Below are 22,965 nucleotides of genomic sequence, written 5' to 3' on the forward strand. Positions count from 1 at the left end.
GATGGCAGTTTGTGAATGATTCGGTTATACCTGTGAAATAGACATTGCCTGTAATCCAGTCGACGGCAATATCCTCCGGAACTCCAATCCCTGCGACAGCAATAACTTCCGGTGATGTGCCATTGGCGAAAGCGCGAAATATTCCCTCTTCTTCGCGTTTTATGTCGACCCAGTAGAGGTGGGTAGAGTCCAGGGAGACACCACCCACGTGGGTGAGGGTTCGTTTGAGAGGTGAATAAGGCTTGTTCGATGTCAAATTGAATCCGTGAATCTCTGTCTTCGTGGAGAAGACCAGTAGAGCGCTGCCCTTTTCTCTGCTGACGCGACAGCTTCTGCCGTCCGGTTGGAGCTCGAAACCCCGATCGCAGGCGCAAGTGTAGCTTCCTGGTGTGTTCCTGCACTTCTGGTCGCACAGGGTAGGAGATTCCGAGCACTCGTTTATGTCCTGGCAGATTCTACTCCACAGCAATCGGTAGCCGCGCTCGCATTTCCCATTTTTTGGACAGTTTCGCTCGTCGAGACCATCCGGACAGTCTCTTTCCCCGTCGCAGACGTACGATATCTGGATGCATCGACCATTTCCACATTCAAAGTGCGAGGGGCACGGGGATTCGGTAGCTGTGGGAGATAAAAAATAGTTGTTAATAACAGAGATCAGCAATTCTGGAGAACGGCAACAGATCGATTTTGGCGATCGGTTATAGACTTCGCGGAATATCTACGAATTTAGCGGAGATACGAAAATTATTATGATTACCTTTCTTGTAGATCTTTTTGCGCTTTTGGAAAAAGGTTTTAAGGAAAATTTTGCTATCTCCCTTGGAGAAAGAGATAATTATGGAAAACTAGATGGAAATCGTCAGTACTGGATTATAAAAACTTTCCCTTGAATATTGTGTGAGAATATTCGAAGTTTGTCGATAAGAAATGAATATAATTATTTTTATTTAACCACAAACACTTACATATTTCGGTTTTCGATAAAACCAGTAGCAAACTCGCTGCTGCCCAGGGAAATCCGGACATTTTTTAACGAATTTTCTCTCTGCAATGAAAATACACAATTAAATATAAATTAATCTCTGAAAAAAATAAACTCTAACTGCAAAAGAAATTAAAATTCCTATCAATACGTATTATTTCCAATTTAGATCGATTATTGGCAATAAATATCAATAAATAAATCACTAGACATTGGTTTTTTATTTTGACTTGACACCGACTATTTTAGAGGACAATTTAAATCGGAATTTATTTACTGTAATTGATATTGCATGTTTTTCCTACACATGAATGAAATAACGATCGGTACTCGGAAAAAGGCGGAGGAGAATAAACTGACGACGGATGGAAAACAAGTTCTTGACTCAAAATTTCTGGAATCAGGTAGAGCCCTCGAGAGATCAATCCTAGGCGAGTCCCCAAAAGTGGCTTGACGGGTACGTAATAGTGCACTGGGATGCGTTGAATTCCTCCAATGAAACTCCAACAAACATCTGAGATATCGTCTTTCTGATAACAGCACAAATTTTAGTCTCATTTTCGGGAATTTTATCTCGCGTTGAAATTCCACTGGAGTTTCAGGAAATCAAGTTGTTGACGAATGAAATATTCCACTGATTTTCTATCCAATTAGATAATTAATAGAATGTGTGATTTTTTTATTTCAGTTATTATGTGAAAATGATAAGAAATCGGGGAATTCCCCGAAATTTTTTAGAAAACTCTAAAAAGTTTTGATATTGTGTAATTAATTTTTGAATGACTCTTCAAATAACGTAAATATGTAACAATAAATAGAAAATTCTAATAATATTGAGATAATGTTGAAAACATACTTTATTGTTAAATATATTTAAAAATATTGTCTACATAAATTTATGAATGCTCGTCCCTACGTTTAAATAATAATCTCAGTGGATAAACAATTTCGATTTTAAGTTAATTGCTAATTCATTTCAAAAATTAAAATTAAAATTTTTGAAGAATTTATTCAGTTCGTTGTGTCTTGATTTTGATCGGGAGAACCTGCAACAGAATTGAAATAATTATTACTAAAATAAAATTGAATGATTTTGTTATTTAAAAAATTTGAAATCATCAAATGAGTATTCAAAAGCTATAACTGATACTATACCAAAAGAGCGAGAGAGTTTTCATTTGTTTTCGACCTCGATTAATCGATTCTCGTTCAATACTCGATTGCTCAATGATCGATTTTTATCTTAAGGTTGTTGTCGCGTAGAATTTTTTTTCGACAGTTTTCGTTAAAAATTTTATGGTGAATAGTTTGAAAAATTAGCAACAAAATGAGCCTTTTCCGTTTGCAATTGACCGTTTTGAACTTGAGATATAAATTTTTGAAATTCGAGTGATTTAACACGTGTTTAAATGGAGTTTTGCCGATTAGAATTTTTTAAAAAACAACGGCTCGACAGTTTCAGAAATAAAAAAAAACGTGGAATATACATCGTGGGAGGAAATACAGAAAAAAAAAATCAAATCGATTGACCTTTGGTTTACGGAATATAATTATCGGAAATCCATAAATTTATATAATTGAAAATAGTTAATATGGAAAATATATAGTTATGCTTTAGCTATCCATGCACAATGCAATCAATCAAGTGAGACTATATACCGCTAAAAGATTGTGTTCTAAACTGGCCCGTTTTACAGCGGATAAACTTTTTACAGAGACTGTCGCGCGACAACAACCTTAAGGATCGACCAGAAAAATGCGGATGAGACGATTTTATATTTTCAATTTTCAAAATATAGCGGAAAAAACTAAGAGATATTTTCATTAATTTTCAGTGTTACAGCGGTAATTATTCTAATAATAATATACCATATAATTGGAAACTCACAAGTCTTCTGGTCAGATTCGAGGGTCATCTCTAGTGGACATCCGCACACCCGAGAAATCGTTGTCTCCAGTAAACAAACATGAGAGCATCCCCCATTGTCAATCCGACACTCGTGGATTTCCTCTCCAGCCTTTAACCGAGGAAAATTCAGACTTAAAACCAGGAAGTCACCCTCTGGAGTCTCCGTGATGTTGAGGGCTTTCATCCCGTCGTGTCCGCCAGTCTTGTTCGCCCAGAATACCTCCCTGGAGCCTTTCACAGTCCCGAAGACGAAGTCCTTGAGGATCGCCAAACCCACCGGATACTTGAGCCCTGCCTGCAGCAACTGCTTGTCGTATCCGTCGAAGGAAATGCTATTCAGTGTTCCTGCGGTTTCATCTCCCCAGAAAACTCTTCTCGTCTCTGGGTCGAAGGCTAGAGGAACCCTCGGACCCCCCAGGACTTCCCTCACAAAACGCGTTCTTCCTCCCCCCGACATTGACATCCTGTCCACATGACAACTGGATTCACTACACAAGGCCACAAACATCGTCGCCTCTTCTGGTACTAGCAGAATTGATCTAGGACCAAGCGAAGAAATTTAATAGGAAAATTTGCTTACTCTCTGAATGAAAATTCTCTGAATGAGTAAAAAAACTCATAGCATCAGAGAATTCGGTGGATTTTTCTGGAATTCTTTGAGGCGTTAAAAATGAAAAATATCAGAACTAATTAAAATATTCGACTTCATTTTTTTCCTATTTTCAAATCCACTAGAATTTTTATAAAAAGAGTTAGACTTTTCTGACGGATTTACCTGGGATCTTCGGAGAAACTGATGAAAGTTGTCTCGAAATTCAAGAGATTTGTTACTTGAATTCGGTTGTGACCATTTACTGAGTAAAAATTTTTTCCAATGGAGTCGAAGGCGACGGCCCCGAGGGTTTCGTTATCCCCGGATATGATTGAGATCTCTTCGAACATGAATTGCCAGCCACGAATCGATAAACTGTGGCTCTCGGGGAAGACCGAGGCGAATTCCTCAGGGTTCTCGATCTCTCGCCATTGCGGTCTTCCCAGGAATTCGTGACGATAGTCGAAGAGAATTCCTCCAGCACCGAGGATTAATCTGTGCTCCTCGTCTCCTTTGCAAGTTTTCCCATCCGCCTCGAGAGTTTTATTCGCACTGACAAAAAAACATGAACGAAAAAGATTTTAGTGCAGCTAGAATCATACATGTAAGTTTTTCCTGTCAAGAACTTTTTAACATTTGATTTGGCAAAAATAGAACTAGAAAGGAATTCTTGTAAAGTTCCAACTGAAATTCTTTATAATCAATTATTGCAAGTAAAAGTTCCTACTGTTAAATAAAATTGACAGAAATAAATGATCTTTTTTCGAATTCTAATATAGGAGAACTCGAATAGAATTCTTCGAGAGTTCCTGAGGGAATGCACGGGTAGAAAAATGAAAGAATTGGCTGGAAAAAATGACAATTTTTCGAATTGAAAAATGACTGCACACCTGCAGGCACAGCTGCAGCTGAGATCGGCCCCGATCAGGCATATTTCTCCACAGCGCATTTCTTCACAAGGATTGTCAAACTTGGTAAAGGCCTGGTAGACGTGAACTCCACGGAATACACGATTTTCTCCAACAAGAGTTCCGAGGCTCTCGCCTGATGTCTTATTGCAAGATCTGATGTTTCCAGTTTCCCAGTCACTCCAGAGGATTCTGTCCTGAAAGACCGATAGGGAAAACGGGTGCATCTGGATGGCACGCACCAGGACCTGCCTGTCTTCGCCAAGAAAATTGATAGATTCAATTCTTTTGAGTTTGGCGTCAGCCCAGTAAAGTCTCGAGTAGATGTCATCGATGGCGATGCCGTTGGGCCAGATGATGTCTGTGGTGACCAGTGGAGTTCTGGAGTTTCCGTTCATCTCCGCCCTGGAGATGTGGGGATCATTTCCCCAATCGCTCCAGTAGAGCTGACCCGTTGGTGGATAGAGGGCAAGACCTCGGGGCTTCTCTGTACCTTCTGTTATTATTGCGGTGCAGTACACACCAGATGCTGTGCACACCCCCAGGTACTTGTTGGAGGCGTCCGTGTAGTAGATATTTCCAGTTATCCCGTCAACTGCTAGTTCCTGAATATTTCCTATCCCTGCGATTGCCAGGACCTGTGCGCCAGTACCGTTCCTACAATTCGTACGAAATTATGGGAGTTCCTTGAAAGTTCTAGGAGAATTGATGAATTCCTGTATGAATTCTGTTTTTATGTAGTTTTTTTATGTAGTACTTGGAAAACTCTCGTGGTTTTAATGAAGCAAATCTCGAGAGCAAGAACCAATCGAAAAATAAAAATTAATTGACATTTTGTAATCGAAAGTTTAATATAATTCTTTAAGAATTTCAATAGGAATTCAACAGAACGTCTAGAGCTTCGATAAGGATGAACCTGGATTTCTTACTTGAAGGCTCGATAAATTCCCTCGTTTTGGAAACTGTTCATCGACCAATAGACGAATGTCTCGTCAAGGGCTACACCCACCACATTCCGCAGATTTTTCATAATCAGAGGGAGAGATTTGTTGGTGATTAAGTCGAAGGCACCGATTTCTGTGTCCGAGGAGTAGATCAAGATGCTGTCTTCCGATTCATTTTTCGGCTCATCATCTACAGAAATAGAAATTAATTGTTCAAAAGAATCGGATAAACCATGAATAATTTTTTTTCTATTGAGTATTATTGGGAGGTGGAACTTGCCGCAATTCCATTCATCTCCACCGTCTAAACAATCTCTCTCTCCATCGCAGACCCATATTTTCGGAACGCAGGTCCCAGTCGAACATCGAAACTCATTCTGAGTCGAATTACACTCTGATGCAATGAAATTTTTAATACACTCGTTGCAATCAGGATAAAATATGCATTGACACGGGAGCTGTCTTTAAGGCCCGGATGGACTGTCTGGAAAAGATAATTTACTCCAAAATTGGGACTTCTAATTATTCCGTCAATTAATCGTTTTTTTTTCGATAATTGTTAGCTAGCGGCCTAGTTGTTGACAACCGCTAGAACGCTAGCTAACAATTATCGGAAAAAACGATTAATTGACGGAGTAATTAGAAGTCCCAATTTTGGAGTAAATTATCTTTTCCAGACAGTCCATCCGGGCCTTAAAATAATTTTATAGAATTTCTATTGGATGGAGTTCCGGAGGAATTCTCGCCCAATCCTAATAGTAACTCATTGTTAAACGTAAAATGTCTACATTTTTTCATCAAATTGGTGGTGAACAAATAAATCTTTCAAATGGAACTCTAACAGAACTTCAATAGAATTCTTATAGAGTTCCAATAGGAATTCTTGTAGAATTCCCGTAAACATTCAAAGAAAACAATAAAAATATCTTAGATAAAAAAAATGGGATGTTCAGTAGAATTAACCGAAGAATTAAAAAAATCCTCCACAGAACTCCAATAGAATTCCCATGGAGTTCCATTAGGAATTCAATAAAATTTCTGAGAAGACCCGTGCACTTTTTTCATAGAACATTTTTATTCGTGAACTTACCCGAAAGTTCATTGGAACTCTGCAGATTCGCACTGGCACCAGTAAATAATCTCAAGAGTAGAATTATGAACAACCAGACGACTCCTCCCATTGTTAACAGACTGACTGGTTAATAGCGAAGTTCAATGCGAAATGTGTAAATTGCATAATAGTCGTTTTGATTTTCCCACTTCTGGTATTATATAATCAGCACGATTAAACTTCTATCTGATTTTTCACACATTTTAATGATTAGTGGGTCATAAATGTCATCTCTTCATGACCTTGTGCAACTTAATCTAGAGGAATAATGACTGTTGATGTCCTTATGATACCGAGTGCCAATTTGCGTGACTCAATAAATTTGTTATTAAACTGCCCCACGAGTTGTCAAATAAATTAAAATCAGGTCTCATCTTTTCAAAGAAACATAGACCAGCAGAATGAATTCCAAGTGGAATTGATTTTCAAAAGTATTTCCATTTCTCAAAATTGAAACTTATTCTTATCTCAATTTATTTCTCATTCAATGATTTCTATAGAAAAATAGAGATCTATTTAAACATTCCAGCTAATTCAAATATCTGGAATTAAAAGTAGATAATGTTTTTTTTTGCTGCAAATACTTTAATGATGCTCGATTTAATGACATAATTAAATTAACGACCTCAATTGATCGCGTAATTTTTAATAAACTCTTCTTCGTGAGTTTAAAATTGAAAGATTCAAATGAGAGTTTCGCGTCAAAAATCAATGATTCAATTGAAATAATGGATGAAACGAATCTTCATGTTTTTTATCACAAACTTTTGTGGGCATTTTTCGCTGAAAATTGGGCGCGTGCCTCTTCACCACAAAAAACAAAACACAACTCGCCACTCTCTCCTCTGAACTCTCCATGACTCCAGTGTTTTCATTAAATATTTACCCCTAAATCAAGTGAATTCATAATAACTGCAGGTAGTGAAACTAATTACAGCCGATGATCGGTTAGTTCTTGGAAAAATGCCGCACTGTCTCATGAAATCGATCGTGAGATCAAGATCATTTGGAGGCAGCAAAGGTGAGTCATTGATATGAAATGAAGAGTGTTTTGCCTAGTGACAGGTTTTACCTAGCGATGAAAAACGAATTTATCTTGTGTAATGGAAGAAATCAAAACATTTTCCAAACATTAACCTCGCTCGATAGTCCATTGGGATATTTTTCATGTGGAAAGCAAGATGAAATCATTTTTTCCTCTTTGCGATGTGTTAATTTCATTAAAAAGTGTTTGAACATTTAACCCAATGAAAATTGTGCAAAAATCAATATTTCTGACTTGTTTAGAAATTACAAGTTAATCATTTAGTCATTCAATTAAATCGTAATGAATTTAAAAAATATTTATGTATCGTTTAAACTTGAATTACTGGTAAATTTAGCAGTTAAATTGTCTGAGCTTAAACAAAATCCCATTTATTTGTAAAAAGTTTTGTATTGAATTTTCCATTTGTTTTGGGTGTGAAAAAAAATACTTTTGCCACTCCAGTCAAGTACTGGAAAATCCACACATTTCAGATATTTAAATCCATTTCCGTGTATCGAGGAAATTCACTTTATAATCATGAATTAATTTAGCAGAAGTAGTTTTTTTCAAAGGCGATATTTTCTAATTTCGTGACGATTTAGAATCCAGAGGGACTTGTGGTGCCCCTGGGAGTTCCAAAAAACGGGGCAAGGAGTCGTTGAGGAATGAGAAGACATCGACTGGGTACAATGGATTGTCGATCATTACGAGATATAATTTCACGAGAAATCACACGAGAGCTGGTGAACTGGGACTGGAACTCGTTGGAGACGAGGAGAAATCTCAGGATTCCTCTGGTTTCTTGGGGACTGTGGTACCTAGAGCGGAGAATCAGGAGAGAAGTGCTGGTGCTCTTGATCTGGTGCAGAGGAGACCTCAGGTCATTGTATGGGGACACAGACAGGATGTGGGAGTGGATCAACGAGTTGGAGATGTCCAGGAAGCCGTGGAGGAGTTCAAGGTACCAGAGGTGCAGGTGAGAGACCTCTGAATTAATCAATTCCTAGATTATTAATTTGTCTCTTTCGTACACATTTTTGTGAATATTTTTTATTCAAATCAGTAATTAGTGAAAAAGTACACTTTTCATTTGGTTAAATGTCGATAAATCTCGGGAATTATTGGTTTGACGGAAAAATGACAGAGAAACTTTTTTGTAGGGAATTTAGTCAGCTATAAAAAAGTTATTTGGTACTTTCCACTAAAATTCATAGTTCTGCAGGTAAATAGGTAATATAATAGGTATAGGTTTTTCAGTTATGATAAATCTCGACTGATTTCAGAAAATCTTGGTTTTAGGAAGAAGCTTCATAGAACCTTTTTTGAAGAAAATTTAATCATTCACGGAAAAGGTCTTGTGATGTTTTTACTTAAAATCGATAGTTCTCGAGATACTGTTATGATAGAGTTTCGACACCCAGTGATCGATGATTTTCGTTCCTTTCAGAATCCCCAGACTTGGAAAAAGACAAAAGTTTTGCATTTTTGTCCGTATTGTCACAAAAGTTTTGATCGCCCTTGGGTGCTGAAGGGACACCTGAGACTCCACACGGGGGAAAGACCATTCGAGTGTCCAGTGTGCAATAAATCATTCGCTGACAGGTAAAGTTGTTAAGAAAAGAAAATCCAGTATCAAAGTGACAAAACTTGGAAAAATAAAATAAATTTATCTTTTCTGACGTTTTCTATATTAAAATCCCCCAAAACAACTCGCCAACGAGTATTTCAAGGCCAAATATATGAAGAAAGATAAATTTATCTTATTTTACCAATTTTTCTCCTTTTTGTCTTAAATGTCTTGATATTTTCTGGTATAATTGAGATAATTTTAGTAATTAAAAGGACTTTTAATTAATGTATAATTTGCTTGATGTATTACAAGTGGAATTTGTAGAATTGAAGGGGTTTATTTGGTGGTCTTGATTTTTTTTTTTAATTTAATCTGCTCCAGATCAAATTTACGAGCTCATCAGAGGACCCGAAATCACCACGAGTGGCAGTGGCGATGCGAGGTTTGCTTCAAAGCTTTTTCCCAGAGAAGATACTTGGAGCGTCATTGCCCGGAGGCATGTCGTAAATACAGACTATCACAGAAGAGAGAATAAAGTGTAGAGATAAGGAACCTGTTTTTGAATAAAGCATTTTACGTTAACTAGATTTCTTCACGGGCTCTTGATCAAATGTTTTCATGGAAAATATCACATCGTGTGTGTGACACAACCCCTAGGGGAACAGGTGGATTTTTTTTATGTCACTTGTCTTAGAGCTTTCGGCATTTTTCAATTTTCTACGGGGTGAATTTATGAGAGATCAATGGTTGGCTGAAGGATTTAATTTTGCTAAAAATCATTTTTATCTCCGAAAAGAGGAACGCAGTGCCCAGAGGGCAGGTGAAAATTTTGGTTTTTATTTCCATAATTTTTTCATGCCTCTGAGAGTTTTATTAACATATAAGGAACAAATCCATACAAAATCAACAGCTGAATAGAGGAACGATTCAATTGCGAAAAAAAATGACGTTCCTCCCCCATAGATCATCAACTAGTGCCCAGAGGGTGGATAAAATTTCTTTTTCCACTCTCTTCGCTTATCCAAAGTCGCTGATCAATTTCTCATGATACCATAAAACCCACCCACACCATCTCCTGCAACCTTCAAATTTTCCCGCGCTATTGCAAACGCGCCTGAATGCCGCGCAGGCGTGCGCGCGCTTCCCCCACCCCTTGACCGCACCACATCTGTGTACAATAGTCTCACAATAATCGTCCGGCATTTGATGCAGTGCGTTGCAAATTTCCACGATCCAAAAACAATAAAAAAAACCCCGCAATACCGCTAAATCAACCTTTGAGAATTACCCCGAGGTGTAAAAAGTTGTCGCGAGACTCCCCAAAAATCCAACCCCCGACGAAAATTTCGTGTAAAGTGTAAAAAACGTGACAAAAAAAAAACGACAAAAAGAGGTTGGAGAATTTAGTTAGGGAGGGAACGCTTGGCGCCTTACGGCGATAGATCGAAACATTGACATTGGGGGGTGGAGAGGGGGCAATTTCGAGAGTTTGTCGGCCATTTTGGCGTGTCAGTGTGTTTCTCGTAACGTTCCCCTGTGGATTTCTGAATACTACGCTCTCAAATCGGCATCGGTGTACATCCTTAACGAGGTAATTCCATATTATTATCAGGAGTAATTAGTTTCACCGATGGATCATCGGGTTTTTCACCGAGATAAGCGTTATCACGACGTTTTAATCAATTCAGGGTATTTTTAACTTGTCGTTGGGGGAGATGCAGGGAACTGCCAGTGGTGGGAGATCGTTTTGGCGTCTGAATTTTTCTCTTCAAATTATTGTTTATTCGTCAATGCGGAGTTTATTCCCTTGTTGAGATTCTGATTTTGGGGAATTTGGAAATTGTGGGTGGAATTTTTTGGATTATTTTCTATTTAGATTTTTTTTTTGGGGGGTTTTTTGGCGGAGAGTTCTTAGGATTCCCTTGAGTCATTCACTTTGTTCTTTTGGATTTGCTCACACTTTTTGAGAAGTATGCACTTGATATTTGAGTTCGCTTTTTTTTTTGCTTTTGTCTCGCTTTGTTCAGAATTAAGAGATGAATAGGACAGAGAGAGGCACTTTCAGTTTTGGCGTCTGAGTCGATTTTTTTTTGTTATTTTTCGTTGAGTTTTAGAAGTTACGGGGATTCAATGAATTAATTCCAAGAATAATAATAATAATAGGATAACAATCGGGAATTTATTGAAGAAATTTGGTTTAATGTCTGAGGTGACTGTTGATTTTTTAATTATTCTGAATTCTACTACAATAATTTTTGCGTTCAGGATTTGATTTTTCTATTGGAGTTCAATGTTTACGCCTCGAGATTAAGAACAAAGAAAGGGCAAACGACTTGTTTTGAGATTTCGAAGAGATTTGCGTTTGTTTCGATTTACTCTATTTTTCTGAGTGATTTGCGAGGGATTATAGAATTTATGAGTACTTGAATGGGAGAATTTAAAGTGAATTTGAAAGACATTTCTTCTGGAGATTATCGTAATTGTATCAGATATTTTGGAATTCATCAAAGCAATCTGCAGGCGAAGAAATTACTGGAGTTTTGATTTGAAATTGTCCCGGGGGGCTGTGTAGAACAACGAGATGACCTCAGATGTTTGTTTTCGTTCCTCGTTGGATATACGCTCCCAACACTTGAAGAATTCCATTCGATTCATTGCGAAAATTTTATTGTGGGGATTCAGGTAATTGTTCCTGGATTTTCACCTCTGAATATTCCATTTCTTCACGTCTGAGAGGAAGTGTTGGGCTGAGAGCTGTGTTATATTTTTTTCTTCCGCAATTGTGGTGTTGTCTGGTAGAAATTATCATTCTTGGAATGGGATTTCGTGGGTGAAATCTCGCCCTGGCTTTTCCGCAGATTGATTAATTAATTAATTCAATTTCCTGGATTTTATGTTTCAGATTATTAGGACCTCTGAACTGTTTTCGAGATGATGACCGAAACGCATATGAATTCCAATCACATGTTGAATTCGGGTCTGAGCAGTAAGTCAGACCTTGAAAAGATGGACGATGTGGGCTGGAAAGCAAAACTTAAAATTCCACCAAAGGACAAACGCATCAAGACAAGTGTACGTATTATTTTGAAGATTGTTATCATTTGAATTAAATTTATGGATTCCTAATTTTTGTCAATTTATTCATTTATTTGTTGATGTTAATCCTTGTATCTTTGTATTATTCTTTTCTAATAAATTAGATAAATTTCTTTGACACGTTCCTTCGAATAATTCGCGGTTGTTGACTTAATAATGAAAATATTTATATCCTCTTTTTTTAATTTGGAAATATTCTGCATTTCAGTTTAGCATGATTGATTTATCACTTGTGGATAAAAATTCGTGGGAATAGTGGATTATTGATGAAAAATGATACTAAATATTTTAAATTAATTACAGGATGTCACAGACACACGTGGTAACGATTTCGAAGAATTCTGCTTGAAGCGAGAACTTCTGATGGGAATATTTGAAAAGGGATGGGAGAAACCATCACCAATTCAAGAAGCCAGTATACCAATTGCCCTGTCTGGCAAAGACATTTTGGCACGTGCCAAGAACGGTACAGGAAAGACTGGAGCTTACTCAATCCCAGTATTGGAGCAGGTAATGCGATTTTGTGAATTCTCAGTGATTTATCATTGTTGTTCCACGCACAAGTGTTCAATATTTTTTATATTTTTCACTTGCAGGTTGACGCTAAAAAAGACGTTATCCAAGCATTAGTCATAGTGCCTACCAGAGAGTTAGCATTGCAAACATCTCAAATCTGCATTGAGCTCGCTAAACACATGGAGGTTAAGGTTATGGTGACCACTGGTGGAACTAATCTGCGCGATGATATTATGAGGATTTACCAAAAAGGTAGATTTTTCATTAATTCATCCCTCATCTCATCCTCAACTCCATTCCACTATCAAAATTTTTCTTTCATTATTTTTAAAATCAGAATTATTTTATTATAAAAAAAAGTTTCTCAAGTAAACTTCGAAACAAATTTTATCTCCCATTTTAACTTTAATTTATTCAAGGTTCAGTGAATAAAAATTGAATAAAACACAAGAGAAAATACAAATCAGTTACAGAAGTGAATAGATCAAGAACTGGACTACGTTCTACTAAATACAAATGGAATTGTTTGAAAATTCTCCATTCACGTCTCAGTAAAGAAAAATATAATGAACAGATGAGAATGATTTTGTTTTGAATTTCAGTTCAAGTGATCATTGCAACACCAGGTCGTATTCTCGATCTGATGGACAAAAATGTCGCCAACATGAATCACTGCAGAATTTTGGTACTGGACGAGGCTGACAAACTCCTATCACAAGACTTCAAAGGCATGTTGGATCATGTTATTTCCAGATTACCACAGGAACGACAGATATTGCTGTATTCAGCCACGTTCCCTCTGACTGTTAAACAATTCATGGAAAAACACTTGAGAGATCCATACGAGATTAACTTGATGGAGGAGTTGACACTAAAGGGTGTAACACAGTACTATGCCTTTGTCCAAGAACGCCAGAAGGTTCACTGCCTGAATACATTATTTTCAAAGCTGCAGATAACACAGAGTATTATATTCTGCAACTCGACGCAGCGTGTTGAACTGTTGGCCAAGAAGATCACAGATTTGGGCTATTGCTGCTATTACATTCATGCTAAGATGGCACAAGCACACAGAAATCGTGTGTTCCATGATTTTCGCGCTGGTCTATGCCGAAATTTGGTGAGTCTTTTATTCTTCTGCTTCATTTTTTGTGCATTTTTACATTTTTCATCTGCTATTTTTCGGATCAGTTGTTTTGCAAAAATATTTTGCACTATCGCGTCGAGGAAATTATTGTGTTGATGAGAGTCATTTTTTGAGGGTAATATTCACTTTTTTTAAAATCTGCGATTATGCACGAAAAATTCAGGAAATACATTGCACTTTGTGTAAAAATTAGGTCTGTGTTGGGGTTTTGTAGAAATTTTGTTGGGAGTTTATTGAAATTTTAGAGAGTTGGCATTTTTTTCTGTGAATGTTTTCTTGATTTTTTTTTCTATCCAATATCTTATGGAATCATCAAAAGAAAAAAAACGAGAATTAGTAGAATTGCGAAATCCCAAGAGAATTTCTGGAGAGTTTCAACATAAATTCTACATAATTTAATTCGGTTCTTTTATCGCATTTGATGGCGATTTTTCTGTTACCTAATTCCATCTGTGGTAATAGTTTGACGTGTTCGTATCTGAATTTAGAATTAAATAGCCAAGACATTTATTCAAGTTCTTTGACTGAGAATAGGATAATATTAGAATTTCTCTAAATTAATTTTTATGGTTCTATGGATCTATGTAATTTTTTATTTAGTTCTAATGCTAAAAATTTGTTGACTCTTATCAGTCGTAAATTCGGATGATTAGACGTATTTACCATAAAATCGGAGAGAATAAAATTCGAGCAATTGATTAAAATAAAGAATCGAAAATCGTTCGTTTCTTGAGATTTCTGCGAATTTATTAATAAACTAGTAACTACTTTCTCTGTTCTTTTTGCAAACTCGAAATTTTCCAGTTTTTCATCATTTTCATTTACAAGAGAAAATAATCTCGTAAAAATGATTGCTTCCATGAAAAATTTTCTCATCCCCTCGAAGTAATATTAAATTTCTAAATCGTGTAACTTCTTCCATTTGTTAAAAAAAAAATAGGTAAGCAGTGACTTGTTCACGCGCGGTATTGACGTCCAGGCTGTGAACGTTGTAATAAACTTTGATTTTCCAAAAATGGCTGAGACCTATCTCCATCGTATCGGTCGCTCCGGTAGATTTGGCCACTTGGGTATCGCTATCAATCTTATAACCTACGAGGATCGTTTCAATCTCCATCGTATCGAGTCTGAGCTTGGCACTGAGATCAAGCCAATTCCCAAGGTGATAGATCCAAGCTTATACGTTGCAAGACCAGAGGACAACAACAGTATGGAGGAAGGTAATGTGTCGAAGTAGTTTAACTCAACGATTAATCAAGAACAGAAAGAACAACCACAGATGGATGAAAATTTTTCATTAAAATAAACACCCATAAATACATTACATTAAAAAAATCCTTAAAAAAAAATCCAAAAAAATGAAGGTAAAGGAAACACAGCAAGAGGAGAAGGAAGTGTTTTTTTTTCTGGTGACTCGTACATACTATGGCATTAATTCTCAATTACTTCGAACACAAACGTGAGATTGTGGAAAATAATAAAAATACCAACAAAACTGGAATAAACGTTACTTAAGTCTGATAAAATGTCTCAATGGGGTGTGAGTGCTTGTAGCCAGTGTAAAAAGACAGTTAAAGTGCTAAAAACAACGTGAAGGAAGACTATCGAGAAGAGATAAAAATAAATGAAAGGATAAAGTGGAAGAGAGAAAAATATTGAGTTAAATTTACAGTTCGTCTTCTTCACTTCTTCGTCATTAAATGAATTAACAAAGGGATTAACAAACACGGAGATATGTGATTTTTTGTAAATATTATGATTAAACCGAGGGAGGCGCAATCACATCAATTAACGTCGGTTTGATTGAAGGATAATTTCAAAAAAAAGAAAAAAATACGAAAAAACCATGTGTTTAAATTAATTCGATGAACTCAGTGACTGAAGTGAGAGTGCGAGTGCCGGTGCGAGTCATTTATTATTCTGTAAATAGACAACATTAACGTTTGAATGTACATAATTGATAATTAATTAGTCAGAGTCAAGCCATTATCAAGAGTGAAATACTTAGGGAATATTTGAAATGAGATGTGATTGAATTTATTGGAGACAGGAACAATAGTTTCTATATTAACTGGAGAAACACACGAGTGGAATTTAAAATTCATGGATTTATTGCATTTTATTCGTGTACATACAGCATGAGAACAAATATTCAGGGGTTTTATTTGGGATTTTTCTTCATTGTTTTTTTCTCATTTTTTTTTTCTTTTTGATACTGAGGGCCTCGTTATTTCCGAGATGATGGGGCCATTAATTTTGGGGGAGTGGATGGATGGAATCTGTTGATTTTTCGAGCTGGGGTAATTGTCTGGGTGCGATCATCTCGGTAATGAGGGTTTTTTTTGGGGGGGGAAAATGTCAAGGGGGATTTTTTGTGGGAAATTTTCTCAGCTGCAAAAAATTTCTCTGGCATTTTTATCTGAATTCAATTGTCATAATGACGATAATGCGGAGATCGATTTCGTAGCGTCTTTCCACTCCTCGATAAATTTATTTTTTTCGTAAATTTCGGAAATCTCGTGGAGATTTTCAGTATCTCGGGCCTGTCTGATATTCAGTGATTCAGTTCATTCACTGAGAAGTAATTCGGTTTTTTTTTCATGAATGAAGTCATAATCGTTTCCAATGTTTTTGGGTTTATTTGAAAAATGGTATAATAACGAAAACGTATGTATAGGTTGATTGTGGCTTGATTTTGCAATCTCAATACGGTCATAAACACAACTCTGAAAATCAAATCACGAGAATCCAGCAAAAAATTACGACCGAGATAAAATTCTTTTTTTTTTTGCGTTTTTTTCCTCCATAAAAAAAAACAACATGAAAGCTTTTTTCGTTTCTCCCTTTCCCGCTTTATTTCGTGTTTTCATTTTTTACCTCGAATGTGATTGGAGACACTTTTTTTTAATGGTACTGTGATTGAGAATCAGAGGGTTGTAAAATTGACTAGTTTTATACAATTATTTTTATAACCAATTTGGCTGATGGGCTTCGTGGGCTCTGTGGGGGATCGTAAATGCAGAATCAATTTATTATTGAGTGATTTTAATTCGTAATAAACAAACTGTTACGGTTCATGAAGAGTTTAATTACTCCGGATGTTTTCATGATTTTTTTCATTGAATAATTAACACTCGAGGATACGGTAATTCTGATGGAAATGAAGAAAATGTGAAAGTATTTGTACAAATCTTGGTGCTGTGATGTTTTTTCTTCGCTATTTTAGGACTCAGTATCAATCATTGTCTCCATACATGAGTACTTGATCATTAATTATCCTAGGGAGTGCTCGAAACGTTAGAAACAAATTGAACGATTAAAATCAGTACTGAAGTGGACCAACGACGATTTAGAACTCACACTTTAAAGAGAGATTCATCATGGGCAATTTAATTACCCAGGGTAAATAATCCGAGAATAATTACTCCAATTAATGAGGATGTTAGATGTCGTTTTAACCACTTTGTTACTGATTAATGTTCATTAAAAAATCGAATGATTATTGATTACGATCCTGCACACCCACGAAACACATATATAACATCACGTATACCTTTTTTTCACTCTACGAAAATCGCAAGAACGTTATAAAACAATTAAAGCTAGCGATTAAAACCTGAGAAAAATATCGTAAATCGATGGAAAACACTCGATAAGACATTTATTGTGAATGTAAAGATGTGAATGAGGTTTGTGGGTGTGGGAAATGACCTCCCAATCCTCAATGAAATTCTTTGTAACATAACCGGGCCAAAAAAAACCAATAAGTGAGTGGCAGTCGAATGTGAGAATAATTTCGATTTAAAAAAAGGGACAAATGGTTTTTCGAATATTCTCTCAATACTAGAAGCGATCCTGGGGCCATTGGCCTTCGAGGATTATCACTAAATCGTTAGGTACGATTCTAAATAAATTATCCAACGAGAATGCATTACATAAATCCTCCATCTCACGAGAGACACGAAAACGAATTGAAAACCATTTAAGATGAATCTCTTTTTTTTTATTCAAACAAATCTTGTGTGAACCGACTGATGAGTGCTGGTAGATCCATGCCACTAAATGTAAATTATAGTCCAACATATTAATTGCTATTGCAAAGGAAAATGCAACAAAATATATATTATATATAAATAAAAGAGGAAAACGAAGAATTGTGTCCATCGACTTTTCACTCGAGAGAAGTCTGTGAAGATTAATTAAATGCCCTTTAGTCTTGGTTTCATTATTCAGTGGGGAATTTTGTTCGTTATTATGTTTGCGTTCGGATGAAAGAGCAGAATAAAACAATAGAGCAAAATGGAAGTGAATGGAATGAGGAAAAGTAAAAAGGGCATTTTTTTTTTGAAGAAATGTAGGATAAACGGTGATAATATTTTCCATTGTGGTTTTTAGGGATAAAATAAATGATTGTGAATGATGATGATCGATCAATCATCTTGTGATGAGTTTGGAGGACAGCGAATAGAGCAGAATGGAAAATAAGTCAACCGAAAACTGTAGCAACTGCAGTTATTAGTGCAGTTATTAATTTCATTGTTCGATTGATTAGTTCGTTGGAGGTTACGATTTTTTTTTTAATTACCATCTTGAGTCAGGGGTCAGGGGCTTGATGGAGTTGTATTAATGCCTGGACTGAATTATTGGGAGGGAAATCTCGAAATTTGGATTTCGGGGATTTTATGGATTGAGTAGTTCGAGTCTAGGGGATTGATTGATCCATCAAGGGAGGGGGAGGTTTTTTTTTTCAACGGGAAGAGGTGAAAACGGTGAATATCAAATTTTTCTAGGGAAGTGGTAAATTTAATGGCAACTCTGGGGATAATGGGGTTGGAATAAAATTTGTGAGGAATTTTTTGTAGAGAATTTTCAGAGCTAGAAAAAAGTCTCATTGCATTTCTCGATAGCTCAAGGCGTTATCGAGATAACTCGAGAATTAGCGATGCAAAAATTTGAGGGGAATCGAGGAGTTGGTATATGTGTGCAGAGGTTTTTGCGGATAGCTCGAGAACGAGTGAGTTTAGAGATAAATGTGCGGGGACTTTTTTGGAGTTCTTGATCTCCTTAAAGAAAATTCTCTTATGGCTCTTTCACGTAATATCAATATTTGCTGAGATATTGGAGCACGAAGGCGAGAGAAATTTTCGATGTACTTTTTTTTACCACTTCCTTTTGGATTATAAATCATCGAAGTTAATTCCCAATATTTGGGACGTTGTGGTGTTACTTCTGCGCATGTTCTCCACTCGTAACACTTTATTTTCACCGTGTAATGTAAACGAATCGATTTATGGAGTGCAGGGAAAAGGGAAGCTAGAGGTGAATTAAAAGGGACAAAAAGTCGTGTAAAAATGAAACAGAAGTGTTGGTCTTTGAATGAGTCGAGGAGTTAAAACTCTAAAAGTCTCTTGAGTTCCTCCCCCTTTCCCCTGAATGTTTTATTCACCTCTCAGTGATCTTTTCCCCCCTGCAGTTTGTAGAATGAATTCGTGGCGTGGGGCGAGTGGAGGCGGAGAACATCTCTGTATTGAAGTTGTAAAATTACGATTATCTCGAAAACAATAGGATTTAACGAAAAATGTGTCTGACCTTTTTTGTAGCCCTGAAAAATTACTACAAAAAAGTATAATGACATTTTTTTCTCAGAGCATTAGGTCTCGAGTTAATCATCATTATCATTAACAGCATTGAAAGAGATTCCACAGATTAATTAAAACGGGTTTATTGTTTTTGTAATTATCCCGGTAATGAGTGGTTTTGGGTGAAAAATGTACTGGAACTTTTTTGTAGCTGAGAAAATTTCCCACGAAAAATTTCCCTCACATTTTCTTCTAGAATCACTCATCCCCCGGATAATTGGAACTTTAATACAGAGATTGTGTGTTCTCGGGTTTTTAGAGGCAAATTCAGAATGAATTCTGGGTTAATTATTAATTACCATCTATGATAGCGCAATAGGCGCTGCGTTCTTTCGCGAGGCGAGTATGGAACGTCATTTAGTATGGAGTTCAAGATTTTTAACAGCTGAAAAGAGTTAAATCGATGATTGGGATTGAATTGAGGCCTTGAAAAGATCTAAAGGCACCGGCAGAAATGTAAGGGCTTTGCGATTGTGTCGAAACTTTAGAAAAAAAGTCATCAAGAATCGAGAGGATGAGATGAATATGAGAGGGAGGCGAATGAAAGAGTAATTCACGTTGGCCGGAGCGTGAGGAGAAAAAAACAGAAGTCAGTGGTTGAAATTTCAAAGATTCATTCTTTGAATATTCAACTGATTCTTCAGTTTTAATCCATAAAATTAACAAGAAAAATATAAAAAAAAAAGGGAAAAAATTGTACGAAAGGCTAGAAAAAGTAAGAGAAAATCCGTTCAGATGCGTTGAGCATCAGATTGAGTCAATTTATCAATTCTGCTCAGTTTTTCACGCCGAGTTTTGTGCATTTGCTAGAACTTCTGCGTCGGAATAAATTAATTCATTGAATATTTGATTATTGATTCGTATTCTCTTCGTTTGTGACTTCACATCGTTCATTACTCGCCTTTTTTTCATTATTCAGCAATTTAATTGTTTGAATTGCTAATTTATGAAGAAAAGAGACAGATAGTTGCTGCATAATTGGATTAATTGTCATTTTAAATTGGAAATTCAGACTCGACTTGGAGATTTGCCTTCTATTAATTGAACAAATTAATGAGTGGAATACGACGCTAAATCAAATTGTTATTATATTTTGTTTCATCTCATTCAAATGGAAGTAATGTGAGAAATGATCAGCAGAAATTACTAATCAAAATTAAAAAATGAAAGATAGAAAAATTGTAAAGGATGACATTTGCACGTCTCAATCTTCAGATTTAATAAATTCAATAAAAATGTTAATTCAAATGTCAATTGCACTTGAACAATTCGGAAATACTTTTTTTTTTACTGATAATTTTAAAACGTGCAAATTCATTCTCGATTCACTTGTCAAATTTGGAGAGAAAATTTATAGGGATCGGTGAAAGATTCATCAATTCCAAATAAAAGAATTCTGATTGGAATACACCATCAAAAATTTACAGCATAATTAATTTTATCCACTATAATCCCTTTATAATCCCTTTTGGATTGAGTGTTGAGTCAATAATGGGGTGTGGGAGAATTTATAATTCAGTTGATAATTTCGTCATTTCTGGAGCAAATTTATTTAACACACATTTTCGTGTCGCGTTTTAATTGAACTTGGGGATTCATTATTTTTTGACCATTCAGGTCGCTATCGGAAATATTTTATCGCTGAAAATTGATACAAATTGGTAAATGGAGAATATTTTAAGAAAATTTCCAATTAGTCAAAGTAAAAATTGATATTTTTGTTTTTTTTTCATTCTCCCATAACAATTAAATACCCAATACAAAACTAAAATTAAGATTGAGGCATTGACTCCTGAAAATAATCACGAAAATTTCCCATAAAATTTATTTAATTAAATTTTTACAGAGCTCCAATGTAAATATGAATAATCAATACTCAATGGTTCAATTAATTTTCTTGATTTTCCTCTGAAATCAACGGTTGCAATTGATTCTATTCCAATTGTCCTGCCTCGTAATTCCCTCCGAGTGTTTCAATAAAAAAAATCCCATGTCTTTAATTTCCAAAAAATGAGCACAAAAATTCCCACGGAAATATTTCCCCTGAAATTTCCGCAGAAACCCACCCGAAATGCTTCATACTCCCATTAAATCACAAATAATTCCCCGATTTTCCCGAAATTAAAAAATTTCCATGATTTTCATTAAACCCGTACCCCCAATTTTCGCTAAATAATTGACTCGAAAAATGCCGCATTAAAAATATTTCCAGCCAATTAAACCCAAGAAAAGTAGATATTCGACAACAATAAAAAAAAACCTGAAGGATAAAAATAAAATGTGAAATAATGAAGCGCTGGAAGTTGTTGGGTAAAACAATAGCCCACATATTCCAAGATGTAATTACATAGAGTACACGTCAGAGTGGACAAATGGTAATTTAATCAGTGGAAATACTAAACAGACATGGAAACAGTAAATTCCCTCCATAACACCTTGGGTGTTTCACGGAGTTTCCCTCGGCATTAACAGTCCCATGAAGTTTCCACTCCTGACACAACGCTCTTGATAACAACCATCCGAGTATCGTATCCCATCTAGATACATCCTGATATAATGGGAGATGCTGGATCTTGGATCCAAATGGTAATGAGGATGCATCAATCCCGGGGTGGAATCCAAAACAGTCTGGGTGACTGAATTAATCACCTTTGATCAAACTCTGGGGGATATTTATCTTCGTGGAATTGTGATAGGATATCTGACACTTCTGAGGTACATTCCACTCGCTAAATGCTACATGATTATGATCAATCGCTTTGGTGAGATGAATGAACTTGTTTATCGGGTTAAGATCAATTTGACGGGATAATAGAAGGGGAATTTCATAGTTATCATCAATCACTCCCTGGAGGGGAATTTTTTTAGGGTCCTGGGGATTTTCCTGGAGTGGGTATGGATTAACGTGAATTTCAGGGATTTCATTCATGTCTTCTTCGAGTTTTGATCCTCCATTGTAAATAGAAGAAGTAAGTTTTATTTTATTGTTAGATCCAGGGATTTTGGGGTATTGTTTTTGGAAATAATTCACTCGTGAATTTGTGGGGAGTTTTATAATTAAAGTTGCTGGGAATGTGAGAATGTGATCCAACAATGGATGGAGTATATGTAAATAAAAGAGGAAAACAAAGAATTGTGGCCATCGAATTTTCACTCGAGATAAGTCCGTGAAGATGAATTACACGCCTTTTAGTATCGGTTTCATTATCCAGGTGGGAATTCTCATCCTCATTATGTGTCCGTTCGCATGGAACACCGGAATGAGAGCATCGAATAAAATAGGGGAGAATAGAGTGAGAAAAAAAGGACAAAGCATTGTGTTTTCGAGAAATTAAACCTTTTCGGTCCAGAGTGCAGACAGTCAAGAAACTAAAATCACCTTTATATTTCTTAAATTCAATCAACAAAAAAACCGTTGCATATTTATCAAAAATTCCATTTTTAAAAAATATAATCACTTTTTTTCATAATCTCAAACTCACGATTGAGTGTCTTTTATAATCGGGTGATAACGATTATTCAAG

General features: G+C 36.0%; 3 protein-coding genes across 6 annotated transcripts; 2 read left to right on the forward strand and 1 right to left on the reverse strand.

Moving 5' to 3' along the window:
- Positions 1-1,844: 1,844 nt before the first annotated feature.
- On the reverse strand, positions 1,845-6,567 carry LOC105274278 (vitellogenin receptor). 2 transcript variants are annotated; one of them, XM_011317221.1, is made up of 7 exons: positions 6,426-6,567; positions 5,616-5,729; positions 5,321-5,525; positions 4,374-5,048; positions 3,667-4,035; positions 2,871-3,430; positions 1,845-2,028 (listed from the first exon to the last, which is right to left on the reverse strand). In XM_011317221.1, exons 1-7 carry the CDS (start codon positions 6,514-6,516, stop codon positions 1,994-1,996), a joined length of 2,049 nt encoding a protein of 682 aa, XP_011315523.1. In that variant the 5' UTR covers positions 6,517-6,567; the 3' UTR covers positions 1,845-1,993. The 2 variants fall into 2 exon arrangements, with proteins under 2 accessions (XP_011315523.1, XP_011315524.1); XM_011317222.1 differs by lacking the exon at positions 5,616-5,729.
- A 697-nt stretch (positions 6,568-7,264) lies between these two features.
- LOC105274279 (zinc finger protein 740) lies at positions 7,265-9,586 on the forward strand. Its single transcript, XM_011317223.1, has 4 exons — positions 7,265-7,467; positions 8,076-8,449; positions 8,921-9,075; positions 9,425-9,586. The coding sequence occupies exons 1-4, from the start codon at positions 7,410-7,412 to the stop codon at positions 9,576-9,578; spliced, it is 741 nt and encodes a 246-aa protein (XP_011315525.1). The 5' UTR covers positions 7,265-7,409; the 3' UTR covers positions 9,579-9,586.
- Positions 9,587-10,221: 635 nt separating this feature from the next.
- me31B (ATP-dependent RNA helicase me31b) lies at positions 10,222-19,940 on the forward strand. 3 transcript variants are annotated; one of them, XM_011317224.1, is made up of 6 exons: positions 10,222-10,634; positions 11,946-12,115; positions 12,443-12,649; positions 12,736-12,907; positions 13,258-13,775; positions 14,743-19,940. In XM_011317224.1, the coding sequence occupies exons 2-6, from the start codon at positions 11,975-11,977 to the stop codon at positions 15,037-15,039; spliced, it is 1,335 nt and encodes a 444-aa protein (XP_011315526.1). In that variant the 5' UTR covers positions 10,222-10,634; positions 11,946-11,974; the 3' UTR covers positions 15,040-19,940. The 3 variants fall into 3 exon arrangements, with proteins under 3 accessions (XP_011315526.1, XP_011315528.1, XP_011315527.1); XM_011317226.1 differs by lacking the exon at positions 10,222-10,634 and adding an exon at positions 11,702-11,725; XM_011317225.1 differs by lacking the exon at positions 10,222-10,634 and adding an exon at positions 11,742-11,838.
- The last annotated feature ends 3,025 nt before the right edge of the window (positions 19,941-22,965 follow it).

This window comes from Fopius arisanus, unplaced genomic scaffold, assembly GCF_000806365.1.
Source record: "Fopius arisanus strain USDA-PBARC FA_bdor unplaced genomic scaffold, ASM80636v1 scaffold00010, whole genome shotgun sequence".
Taxonomy (NCBI): Eukaryota; Metazoa; Arthropoda; class Insecta; order Hymenoptera; family Braconidae; genus Fopius; species Fopius arisanus.